Below are 13468 nucleotides of genomic sequence, written 5' to 3' on the forward strand. Positions count from 1 at the left end.
GTCCCAGGAACAAGAAAGACACTAAGATAAGTCTTTTACAGTGTGCTGATTTAGTGGAGCCCTTCAAAAGTCAGGTTGCATTCATACAACACAAATGCCATTGGATATGGATTCCCTAAATTCTGTGGTTTAGGAATACATAGTATGATCTTGGCATTCAGTATGGTACTGGATAACCTCCACAGTGCTCTAGGGCACGATGGAGTTCTGTTGCTAAAATGCCTTACCATCTTCTCCTGGTGATCCCTAATCCTTAACAAATTCTTCTATCATCATGAAATTCTCTGTAATGTCACACATCTGCACACCACAATACCTGATACTATATATCATTCATGTATTTTCTAACCCAATACACCTGTACAGCTTCCCTTCTTGATATGAGGATGACAAATTCTTCCACGTTCTAATAGCTTCACTGCAAAATGCTGAGCAGCACAAGCACAGCCCAGTACACACTTAGTGTCTTTCCCAATGCCTCATAGTGGATGTGGAAGCTCTACATTTGCCAAAGGACCAGTGTTATCTATGTTCAGAGACAAATCAGCAATTAATGTATAGGTAACAACGTTGCATTTATATGAAAAATATTCAACTCAGAAAACCAGAATCTTTTCCATGGTAAACATAAATCATGGGTATAAGTAATAAGAAATAATATTTCCCTTCAACATCCATAGAAAAATTTGCTTTAAACACTGAGGAGAAAGAAAGGTAATGGGCAACAAATACAACTATGCAAGGATAAAAGATATTCAGAGAAACTGAAAATAACTCTCACTGATGGCATCCTCATCAGGTCAGTGCTGGAAATCTTATAGAGCCACCAAATCTGGTCCACCCACTCTCAATCAGCTAAGATGATACACAAGTGTAAGGAAGGAACAGCATGCAATTTACAAGCAGAAAAACACCACCTAAGGGTATTCTGAGAATTGGAGAACATGACAAATCCTATTGGTCCAAACATCTGGCATGATGCTTTTGAAATGCTCATCTTCACTTTCAAGATGTAAAAGAGAGACAGCACACGTGAAGGCTAACATGCTATACAACATAAAGGAAAAACTTTGCTTGTATTTCCTCCCACACTCCGCTCAGCCCAAGACGGCGCTTTCTCAGCTTTGTCACCTGCACGCCCACTTGCACTTTTGCCTTTCCCACCATGTTATAGATAAATCTGAGCCTCATAAAAGTACAGCTTGTCAGGCCAGGAGGAAGCCACGGAGACTCATTATACTGTAAGCATATAGTATGTTAAGAATGAAAAACTGGAAGTTCTACTGGCAATTACTGCATTTTAGGGGAACTGGCATATAGAGAAAGGAAGGATTTCAGAAATGTGCAGGGAGATAAGCCTGGAGACCCACCTGATTTTGAAATTTGAATGTGAAAAGGACAAACACTGCTACTCTTCCATCAGAAGAAACAGCTAACCTACTCAAAGGGGCGTAGATTACCTAGTTTTGGAGGTACAGACCCAGAGCATTTGCTTGCTGCTCTTCACAACTTCTTGGTTTCTGAAAACTTATATTCTGTGCAGTTTATCGAATGAATAGGTAAATCAATGATAAATCCATCAGCCCATCATACAAAGAATTCTGTTGCTATACTAGCTTAAGCTATCTGCTCCTTCCTACTTCTTCCAATTCCTACAGGTTTTACCAAGTACTACGGACCCTCAGCACGCAGCTCAACACTCACCAGGACATACTCAGTCTTGTGTGTCCACAGCAAAAGTTTTCAGGGGAAGAAGGGTTGCCACCTGAGTGTGGATTTCCCCCATGTTCCTTTCTCCTGCTTCTCTCTTGGGTCCATAAGTATAAGCTGAGAACACTCTTTCCCTCTCCTCTACTGCACAAATCAGAAGGGTGTGTCACTACATAGTTTCTCAGACAACCCTGAACAGCAGAAAGACTTCAGGTTTACAGGCAGAAAGGACCACGTCTTAAATTGCTATAAAAAGCAAGCAAAGCCTTGATTGATATCTCTTCTCAAATACTTGCTAAGTAGCACACTCAATGGGGAATTTTAACTTCCCTTCTCTATTTCTTTTAAAAGATTGGAGAACATGAAACAAATTAAATTTTTGTAACTTACACATGATTCCTTCCTAGTGACAAGCTACAATTGGAGCGGTAAGAATTCTCTGCAATTTTGTCCAAGTAGTTAAGGAAATATGCTCAAAAGAAAATGGAAGCCAACTACAGTTCACACTTCTAAAATTGTTCTGATAAAGTCTCATAGGCGCCAGACTCGGCAGCCCACTGGGAGAGAAAGTAATGTTCTGCAGACAGCTCTTCAGACTCCACTGTGGAAGAAAAAAGGGCTTTGTGCTACCCCCTTCTTTAAGCAGCAAACATCTGTGCAAGAAGATATACATACAGGGAAGCTTCTTGAGCCACTCTGGTATGAGTTGCAATCTTTGAAGTGTACAGAGAAGTAACAAATGACTTCCAGCTATGGCTACAGGAGAATTCTCCTTTTAGGGAGTACCCAGTGGTGTGGGATGCAGTACTACCTTTAGAACCACTGAGAAAGTGGGCAGTTTATATCCGCATCAGTCAGGCACTTCAGAGATCTAGTTTGAAGGCAAGCAAATCTTTTGACTCCTACTCATTTAAAAACAAAAAACTGCCAGGGATTTAGCTCAGTGGTTTTGCTGCCTACTGAGCAAGCATAAGGACCCGAGTTCCATCCCTGGTACCAAAAAATACAGAAAGTAAAAACAAAAAACTTTCATTTGAAGTACATAAAAGCTACAACGAATATATTTCATACTTAACTGTTTGTTATACTCTGCTTCGCATAGCATTTCACATGAATTGCAGTATTACATTCATAAAAACTCTTGGAGTTTTGATCTGAACAAGCCAGTAACAAAATATGCCACAAGAAAAAAAATGCCAACTGCGATTTGGATCTCAGAACTTGGAAACCTCATCCAGTGCTCCTTCCATCCAGTGTTCCCTTCAAAGGATCCAGCGACCAGGACTCAAAACGAACTCAAAGCAAACAACAAACAATGGTTCATGAATCATTTTTGATAACACACACACACACACACAATCACAAAAATGATTAACTGACCATTTACTATGTCCCAGTTACTATCCTAGATTTGAAGACTAATGATAAAAAAGGCATAACCAATATGTGCATGATCCTTTGTGACCAAGGGAAAAGGTATACTTCCCTGAATATGGGATAGAATACGGAAAAATAATACATTTATTTGCCTAAGATCAGTGTCTTTACTGACTCTTCCCAGTGACATGGATTTGTGAAGTAAAGCACTCCTGGAGAACACACAGAAAGTGTGTAAGCATTCCATACACAAACACCAGCCGCCCATGAGCACACAGTGTCACAGGCACTTGCCCTTCATCCAGAGTTTTGTACAGACACTAAACTATTCTTTATGTGTGAAAAGCAAAGGCTAGAACTAGAGAAGATGACCTGGCATCTCTATTATTTTATAGTAGAAGTAGCTACTCTATTTAAGGTTTCATTATGAAGATACCAAGAATTTTGCTAATAATCTTTTAATTTACCATCACAGTCTGAACACTCAAGAATTATAGCCCCGTATCAACAATGACACTCAGTAGTAACCCACCCGCTTGCTAAAACATGGTAAATTTGGGGCATTAACTCATTAAGTTGAGACTATATTCTCAAGCTGCTCCTTCAACTAATTGCACCATTGCCTTATTTACTGTGGAGACACACAAAAAATCAGTGTTCAATAAAATGTTTTCTTAAAGAACAACCCCTCCAGGACAAAATGGATAAATTTAATATAAAGCTCTAGAACAATGTTCGCAAAAGAAGACAATAAAATCAGGCACATAATGTTAAAGACATGACAAAGAGTGAAGTAACGGTTATCAACAAAAAATATAAATCAACAGACGTAACTAGCTCAAGTGAGAAATATGCATAAGATAGAAAAAGATAATTCATGGAAGACTTAAGAATACAGCTAACCAGTGAGACATTTAACCTTAGCCCAAGTCAAAGAGAAGTAAGTTAAATCACAATAAAACATAATTTTCCCCCATGTAATTAGAAGGCTTTTTAAAAAATTACAATACCCATGTTGTAAAAGTCATGAGAAAAGTGGCAAATCCATGCCTGGCTAAGAGAATATAATCCACAGACCTTCTCTGGAGATACCTTGTAAATTTATCAATGGGCATGAAAATGGCATCCTAGGAGGTAATCTACAGCAAGTGAGCTAATGAAGAGAACTGAGCTAACAGGATCATAATCACAGCGTCAAAAAGATGCCAAAAAATTGAAATGTCATCAATCTATAAAAATAGTTATTTAAGGAAATGATGTTGCATAAAGGTATGGGAAACACACTAAAAATGAATACTGAAAATAAGTAGAACTGTCTTGCACATTAAGAGGTAACAAAACAGAATATGAGCCACCTTCTTCCAAACTTAAATATGACCATGGCTTATGATTTCTGCCAAAGTTAGGGTCATTTCTGAGATCTGAGGCCATGCATACACTTTAGCTTTTTATTTATATGTTTTCAACATTGTAATGAGCATGCATTTTTTAAAAAATAAAAAATTAATGAAACATTATTTGGAAAGGAGAAAGCCACTTTCCAAATGAGCTACTGAATTCTCAAGAAGATACTGTCTTGCAAAACCTACTCAATACAACTCAAACGTTTAACAGAAAAAATATAATTGTAACAGACTGAGCTATGTATAATAAAATCCCATGAAGGCTGAATCTTAACTTTAAGTCACATATTTCAGCTAAATAATGAGACTTATTCCCTAGCAAATGTAGGATATTCTTTTCAAAAATGAAAAGGCATGATTTTTCTGTGTAGTGGTGTAATATGTTGTAAAAAAATAATATATTTAGTGGAAAATACTATTTGTAGAATAAAGCACTTGAAATCCTGCCATAAACGTTGTGACCTTCCATTGGTGTGAGTATGTGGGTGGGTAGGTATGCTGGTATCATATTAAGCATAGTTTGGGGCCTTAATTTTCTTTTTCACCTCAGCTATCATGAATACTGCCCATATAAGTAACTGTCCTTTGAAATATAACTCATACCTACATATTTCTTTAGTTAACTGTAGCATAATATATCAAAGAACCGACTATGGACTTTATACTATTACTCTTTTCTTAACCAACTCAAGCAATACCAACAGCATGATGTACACATTACCAGCCCTGGATACACACACTACCACACTGCTGCCCACGACCTGGATAAATGTGACAGGATTTGTACTGCTCCTGACATTGTTTGTACTTCCTCCATCTGCGTTTCTGGGCAATTTCTCTTCCTCTTTATCCACTCTCCCGAAGACTTTAAGAAGCATGCTCTGTACTAGCAAGGGCTATGTTAACAATGAGACACAAGACAGTAGCTCTGTTATACTTGGACAATGTGCTTTGCCAAAGATGTTCCTTTCTATAAATTAAATAATTCTGTACAGCTGAAGGTAATGACTGCTACGTTAGTCTAATGTTTGGAAGTCCAAATAAAATATTTGATTGAGAAGAATAACATTTGTTTTATAAGTGGGCATTTTTAGGTTGAGTAGTCATGCTGAGTTAAATAAAACATAGTACCTATTTGGAAATTCAATGTTTTCTTCTTTCTTAACTGTGTCCATGATTGGTCCTGTTAATACTGAGACATGAAACACGAGCCTAACTCTAATGATCTACACTGAGGTAGAACATGCCATGGATAACAGCCAGCCTGGATCATCATTTTTATATGGCTTGGGAAGTCAGATTCTGACACTGCCCTTTATATGCTCAATTCTCACCATTTACACAGCCATCCAATTATTGCCAGTTAGAAACTAACAGGGAGAGTAGGGAAGAAACACTAAGAGTGAGTTATTTTAAACTTAGCTTTAAAATAAATCAGTTGAATTTCATGGATCATCCTCATTGTAAATCATCCAGGGCACTAGACACTCCCCTGATAACTCCTGTTACGTGTCAAAATACCACGAAATATTTAAAGTGCTCAACTACTAAGTGAAGTACGGTGAAAGCTACTATATCCAGAATTCTTTATAAACCATGTCAATGGGGAACACTTCTTCCTTATTTCTGATACTTCCTTCCAGGTAAAGGGAACTTAAATAATGAAACACTTCTGGCTTCTCTCCAACCCTTCATTCTCTCTGCCTGTAAAGACTAATGGAGCAGCCTCCCTCGCTCCTTTCTTCTTCCTCTGGAGAGCTCCATGCCTGCACAGAGCAAGGTGGGATGCCACCATCTTAGAAGCAGCTCTGTCCCTGAGAGGAGAGAGGGAGGACGCAAGGCCAAGGACCTGGGATGCCATTCAGCTCCTGCGAAAAGCAACGTCTATCAATGCTGACCAGTCCTTTATCTTTTTTCCTTTTAATTCTCCAATTTGCCCACACCCTAGGGAGAAGGGGGATTAGACATTCACTTGGCTCCTTAAAGATCAACAATCCAAACCAGGAGTGATTGTGTAGAGGTGCAAGTTTCCAATGACGAATGTCATTATATGGTATACCTAAAATGTAGCAATAAAATAAATAAAAAAGATATCAACAATCCACATCTGCATATTTTATAATTTTTGAAGTAATTATATACATTTCTGAGATTTATATTTCAGCACCAACAAATGAGAAAAGATATTACAATATACACTACAAGATTATTGGAGGTTCCTAAACCAAAAGAATGAATTATATGCAGCATGTACAAAATACATTTAACTAATATGATTTTTTTTAACCTATGGCCTTGTGTAGTCAGGCAAGAACTCTGCCACTCAGCTACATCCCCAGCTCTATAGCTTCTTAATCAGATTTCTAATGATAGTTGTGATAATCAGATCTATTAAACCCCCCAAAACATGCATGAGAAGGTTCTAGCCCTTACCTATGTAAGATAAATGTATTTACTAATTTCAATGATAAAATTATGTTCCCCATTATTTAATGCTATAAACTAACCATTCCTTCTAGTAAGTGGCTCGTCTGCATCATTCAAAACTTGTAGAAATTCTTGGTGCTTGTATTTAACTAAATATAGTAGGTAAGCTCACCTGGGTTCTTTGATCCAAATAATCGAAATATCTTTTACAATACTGCGAATTTTATTCTAGCAACATAATTGGCAGTTTCCCCCAAAAATCTCATAAATTTGAAATAACCTCATTTATTATCAAAATATTTTTCTGACTGAAGATGAACTGGTCCTCTATACATGGGCCATATTCTATGATGAGTTCAAAGCCACATCAAAGTGTGATTATCCTAAATTTACCAGGCTGAGGACCACAGGTCGGACCCAACTCCTCTGGGGTTGAGGACCCCAAGGAGCTGGACATCTTCAAACCTAGAGAAGTCCCACCCTGTGGACCCTCACCATATATCCTAAGAGTGAAGGTACAAGACATCATGACCACTTATTTCCAAAAACGTACCAATGATATTATTTATTCATTATTTCTGATTTGTCAAAAATGAATTGATACACTGTATAACTTCAGCATCCTAATACAGGTAAGATACTTCCTACAAATAAATTAACCATGATACAGAGCTTGGAATTACATTTAACTGCTACGCGGTCAAAGGATAAACAACTGCAAGTGTTACCAATACACATTTTGGTTGTGAATCTTAACATTTAATAGACTAAAGACAGGGTATGGTGAAATATTTCTGTGAGTTTCCTGTGTTGGAAGTACTGTTTGTGAATATAATTGGGTTCACTAAACCCAAGCAGGCAGATTATTATTAATCAGTAGGCTGTACTGGCAGACAATGTGATAGAAACTATTTATCTATGACACGTTTAATACTTTATAGTAATGTAGAAAGCTGCTGCTTTGGCATAAAATGAGATAAACTTGAGGCTACCAACCAACAAGTATCGTGAACTTGAACTGTTGCATTCAAATTAAATTTTTATGTACAAGGGTGTATCTCACCTCAAAGCCATCAAGTATCATAGCCCTGAGATCCCCTGTTATGGTTTAGATCTAAATGTCTCATGTATGGAGAGGTGGAGCTACTGGTAGGTGATTAGACCCTCGGGGTGCTATATGCATCAGTGGATTCATCCATTGATGGGTCCCTAAGCGAAATTTCTGTTAAGAGGTAGGGCCTGTTGGAGGGGGTGGATCACTGGAGATGTAGCCTGGGAGGCTGTGTTCTTTATCCTGGGTCCTTGCATCTCTCTGGTTGCTTCCTGGCTGCCATGAATTAACAGCTCTCCTCCACCAGGCCCTTCTACCCTGCCATTTCTGCCTTGGAGCCAGCCGACCATGGACTGAATCCGCTGAAATCAAGAGCCAAAGAAATCTCTTTTCATTTCAGGTGTCAGGTATTTTGCCCCAGTGACAAGAAGGCTAAGAGAACACCTTTGGAATGCTGATGATAAACACCGTCGTGGAAGCCAACTGAAGAATTTGACTTGAACATGTACTTCTGATTTGTAAGCCAGACATTGAGACTCACCATACCTTCACCCAAGGTTCTGAACTTCAGTGATGTGCAGTCTATACTCGTAGCTTGGTCATGGCATTGGAGCACAAATATTTCTAACAATGTGAGAGCTTTTAAAAATGAAAACCATACTGAGAGAAGAGTTATTAGCATCATCAGATCCCTTTTAAAGTAGTGGAAATAATTTTCACAAACAAAAAACAACAAAAAGGAGTATTTCTATCTTCTGTGAATAACCATGGAAGGAGTGACTCTGAGAAGTCCAAAATGTAATAGTTTCTACTTTCATTCAACTAGCTTGTTACAATGAAATACATTGATCTATAGTAATACACTTGACCTTACAAACAAATTAGAATAATTTATTTCAAATGTAACTGAAATGCTGTCTTATATTAGGACAACCTGATGAGATTACTCCACAAAACTCTTGAACAATTTCACATAAATGTCTACCATATGAAAGGAAACTTTGAGAAAGCACAAGAGAAAATAGTAAATTCGCTAACACTTTCAGGAAAGGTACTGCATCCTCAATTATGTGCCAAAAGTAATATTATATTTGAGAACAAGATAAGCTTATTTTTAATTTTAGAAGTCATTGTGAAAATGGTATTATCCTTAGAAATTACTTAGCAAAACTATGAATTGCATTTTTTTAAAAATTCTTTTATTGGTACATTTTAGGTATACAATAAGTTTACATTTATCATTGGGTGCTTGTACCTGTACATGATGTATCTTGGTTCTTATTTTTTTCCCCATTACCTGTTAAATTGCATTTTTGAACTAACAGTATTTGAATTTCTTTTTTCTCCCTGATGAACCATTTCACTGGGAGAAAAAACTGGCTTCTACTCTATTGTGAAAGACGTGACATGGATGGAAATACTGTCGTTTGATAATGCACGGCTTTTATTACTAACAGTGAAAACATTAGTGGCATTTATAATCATTGTGTTCTACAACTATGCAAACATACACCAAATTAAGTAACTCTGGTCCATAAAACTATGACAATTTTAGTAAACCAACGTCCTCAGGTGCTCACTACAATTGCCATTCAATCAGATACTATCATTTTCAGCCCACAGTACAGCATAAAACCATACATGCAGTACATGTGCTTTTTCTCAGCTGCTCTCTGGATACACACACAGGCACAACGTAACAAGAACTAGGGCTTAAGAATCATATTTAAAATGGAAAGAGTAGAATCAAAAGCAGGGGAAAGAATGGAAAAATGCATGTCTGCTTTAGCCTATGCTGCTTCTTGGAAAACAATGTGAGGGGCAAAACAGTGTATCCAAAGAGAACTCAAAAAGTTCTCTGAATGAGAATAAGCTGAAACCAAAGCAATACAGGTAAAACTAATCACAGTGTTCAGCTAACTTGAGCCACACGGACCCGGCTAGTCTTTCTGCACCAGTGACTTGTTATTAGTTTAATTATAGGGCTCCCCAATTTCAACAGCTAACTCTGAACATAATCATCTTCATTCAAGCCCTGAGATCTTGTAACCCCCAGACAAGTGAGCCCAGACCACTTAACATTTTTGCCCAGCAACATTAACAATGCTTTTCTCCATGTGGCAGAGATGTGTTAAAGCCAGAGATCTCAGGCGGTTTAAAGCCTCTGGTCCCTGTGCGGGTATCTGCCATACTCCTCACCGATCGAACCCCCAAAGCACTCACAGGTACATCTCCACGATCCAATATGAATCACATCAAGCTCTTCTCCGTGGGATTTTAGAACTAGTCTGGCTCTGAAGCCCTTTAATTTATGTAGCTGAAAGCCCACCAGCAGAGACTTCCTGAACTCCCATTAGCAGAAGAATGTACAGTGAGGTAATCCAAGGGTTGTTTTAGGACCTCCCCATTTTCATGGAAGTCATTGCAGAAAAATCCCAGCACCTTCAATATTGGTCACGTAGTTCCTAAAAGTGCAAGTCTACCCCGATCAGGCCTGATATTAGAATTATGAGATATCTCTTTTCTAAGCCAACACATTTGCTTGAGGACATTAGGCAGACACCTTCCTAACACCTTTCAGAGCTAAAGCAAATCAGATCGACTGCATTGAGTTGAACACCTTGCAACCACAATCTGCCTTTCATTTTTCTGATCTTCTACTCCCTTCGTTACCCCTGTGTATACCGGAAAATACAACTTTGGGCTTTTTAGAAGTAACTGCTCTTTTGTGAGAACCACTCATTCGCACACCTCCCAAAATTCCTAAGTCTGTTTTTCTCTACCACCCAGACCAAGGAGGCTGCACCACCTCTCCAGTGACTTTAATTCTGAGCGTAGTGGCTCAAACCTGCTGAGTAGCAATCGATAAAAACACATTACACACCAGAAGAAAAGAAAGGTCGAGGAAAAAGAAAAGCAGCGTTGCGTTCAGCCATTAATTACGAACTACCCAAATATCGCATCGCAGCTCCCTCGCATGCACAGCTTTCCAAACCTGGATTTCAGGCGGCGCTTTCCAGAGCCTCACTATCTATTGTCAGGACGCAGAAGCCCCAGAAAATTGTGAATCGCGCTGAAAATGCGTTCTCAAAAACTGCTAAAAATAGACCAAGGGGTCTCGGGTCTGCCGAGCAGCGGGAGACCGAAGACTGGGCCATGGACGTGTACGACTAAGTCTCTCGGTTTTGTTCTAGCCAAACATCGTAATGACATTGAACATAAGGGCAAAAGACTGGAGGGAAGCGCTCCCCGCCCCCACCCAGTCCTCGCCCGTGTATCAGGGACGTCATGAAAGCACCGGGTATGCTTTCGGGGTGGCGAGGAGCGCTTTGTCGGTGTTGCCCTATATACGCCTCCTCTGAGGAGAAGGGTGGCAGGGAGGGGAGCGCGCAGAGAGGCCACCTGGTAACCGCTCCGAGGAAGGCACTAACCCCGGACCCCATTCCAGGCTCCGCCGTCTTCCGAGAGGGACGGGCGGCGCGATCGCGTTCCCCCAGCCCGGCCAGGCAGCGCCGCGCAGCAGCCGCCGGGAGCCAGGCCAGCCCCCACCGGCGGCGCGGAGGAGGAGGAGGCGGAGGAGGCGGAGGAGGCGGAGGAGGAGAGGAGAAGAGGGCGACGCCGAGCCCGAGGCTGCGCGGGCCCCAGCCTGGCCGGGGACTCACCGAGAGGCGCGGCGCCCGACTGCTTCCTGGCGAACATGCACCGGCCGCGGGCGACTGCTGCTCAGTCCGGGGAAGGCGTGCGCGCCGCCGCCGGCTTCAGGGCAAGGTCCTGACCTTGCCCAGCTGCAGCATCTTCCGCTTTTGTTGTCTGAGCGCGGCCGCCGGGCCCGGGAAGCCGGCGGGGAGCAGGGACGAGCGCGGCGGCGAGAGGCGGCTCCCGACGCGAGTGCGCAGCGCCCGGCCCGGCCGCGCTTCCTAGCGCTTCCTAGCGCTTCCGAGCGCAGCGCCCCCTGCCCGGCTCCGCGGGCGCTTCCGGGCTCCGCGGGCGCCTCCGGGCTTCGGGCTCCTCTGGGCGCCGCCGCCGCCGGCCGGGCTAGGACAGCAGCCGTCGCGAGCGCGAGCCTGGGGCCGCCCCGGCGCCCGGCGCCGTGCGCTCCCGAGCTGCGCTCCGCGCCACCTGTGTCCCCGCCGCCGCCGCCGCCGCCGAAGGCGAGGCTCCTCCCGCGCGCAGCAGCCTCAGCTCCCCCTCCGCCTCGGCCGCGGCTCCGGCGCCCGGCTACTGAGGCAGCGTCCGCCCCGCCACCGAAACCTGCCCTGGGTACCGAGCATGCCCAGTGCCGCCGCCGGAGCGCCGCGCCTCGCCGCGCGCGCTCCACTTCTCCTGGTTTTCGCGGCAGCAGCGGAAAGGGGAGGAGGCCGCGGGCTGGGCGAGGGCCGAGCATCCTCGGGAACGCACGCCCTGGACCCGAGAGGGGAGGATGCGCGGGAGCCAGGCGAAAGCTGGCAGGGACCAGCGAGGAGGGGACGGAGCAGAGTTGGAACGATGCTCCTCAGAGGCGGCTCTGGTTCCCCGCGGCCCGGCCCGGCCCGGCCCTCGGCCGGCCTGAGGAGGGCCGGGGTGCAGAGGGCCGGGTGCACAGGGCAGCGGGCAGGGCGTGCAGATGTTGTGGTTCTAGAGCAGAGGCCTGGTCTGTGGGCATCTTCTCCTCAGCTACCCCATCTCACCACCACCTCCAGCGACCTGAGAGTACAGCTACAGTCCTCCTCCTCCGCCTGCACAGGCGTTCTGGCCTGGAATCTGGAATTTGTGTAAACTTCCTCCGACTAAGACCTTTGTCCAGTGTGGGGTTGAACAGATGTGTTCTCCTCCTTGACCTCTTGGGCTACTTCCTTCTTAGACATCTTTTGCACCTCTGCCTCCCTCTCTTCCCCTTGGCCCCCTTCGCTGAGCTGAAATGGAAATATGCCTTCCTTCCCCCAGAGTCTTCCTATGCAGCCAGCAGTGCCTTCTCCACTTCCTGATGGGTTCCCCACAGCGCCCTCGCCTAAGTTTCGCGCGAAGGCCTCCTCCATGCTCCCCAGGAAGCCCAGTGAGTCACCCCATTGAAAGTCTTACTGGAAAGCAAGACTCCTGCCATGGGCCCAGGAAGTCCTCTAGTTCAGGAGTCCTGAGGGGCCTCATTCCTACTGCTCACTAGGCTTGGCTATAGAGCACTAAGTGGCAGGCCGGCCGAGACAAATGCCCCTCCTAGGGATGCCTCCGCTCAGTGTCCCTGACCAGAAGGTCCCAGACCATGTGAGGTTGTGATCCTCAGAGCTGGTTTTAGAGACACGGATAGGCATGACAGAGGACAGGAGATTGGAATGAGAGGGGTTTGGGACTTAGGAATCTCAGTAACAATGTGCTGCTACTTTGTGTTAGAAGAGATTATCCAACAGAGTTAGATGACTTGAATATTTACCGTGGAGTCAGTTAAAAGATAAATTGAAGAAGCAAAGTTTTAGACGGGTTAAATAGGCCAAAAAGAATGAACAGAGCAGCAGATCCATTGGGGACA

General features: G+C 43.1%; 1 protein-coding gene across 3 annotated transcripts in view; it reads right to left on the reverse strand.

Annotated features, from left to right (window-relative positions):
* Positions 1–11855, reverse strand: part of Ctnnd2 (catenin delta 2) — an 871879-nt gene extending 860024 nt beyond the window's left edge. For all 3 annotated transcript variants that reach the window (XM_087189427.1, XM_004845189.4, XM_004845188.4), the window contains exon 1: positions 11631–11855. In XM_087189427.1, coding sequence (XP_087045553.1) covers positions 11631–11667 — 37 coding nt within the window. In that variant the 5' untranslated portion in view covers positions 11668–11855. The remainder of the gene's footprint in view (positions 1–11630) is intronic.
* Between the last annotated feature and the right edge of the window lie 1613 nt (positions 11856–13468).

Source organism: Heterocephalus glaber, unplaced genomic scaffold, assembly GCF_053883595.1.
Source record: "Heterocephalus glaber isolate CG9 unplaced genomic scaffold, H.glaber_assembly_v1.0 deba00001538, whole genome shotgun sequence".
Lineage (NCBI taxonomy): Eukaryota > Metazoa > Chordata > Mammalia > Rodentia > Bathyergidae > Heterocephalus > Heterocephalus glaber.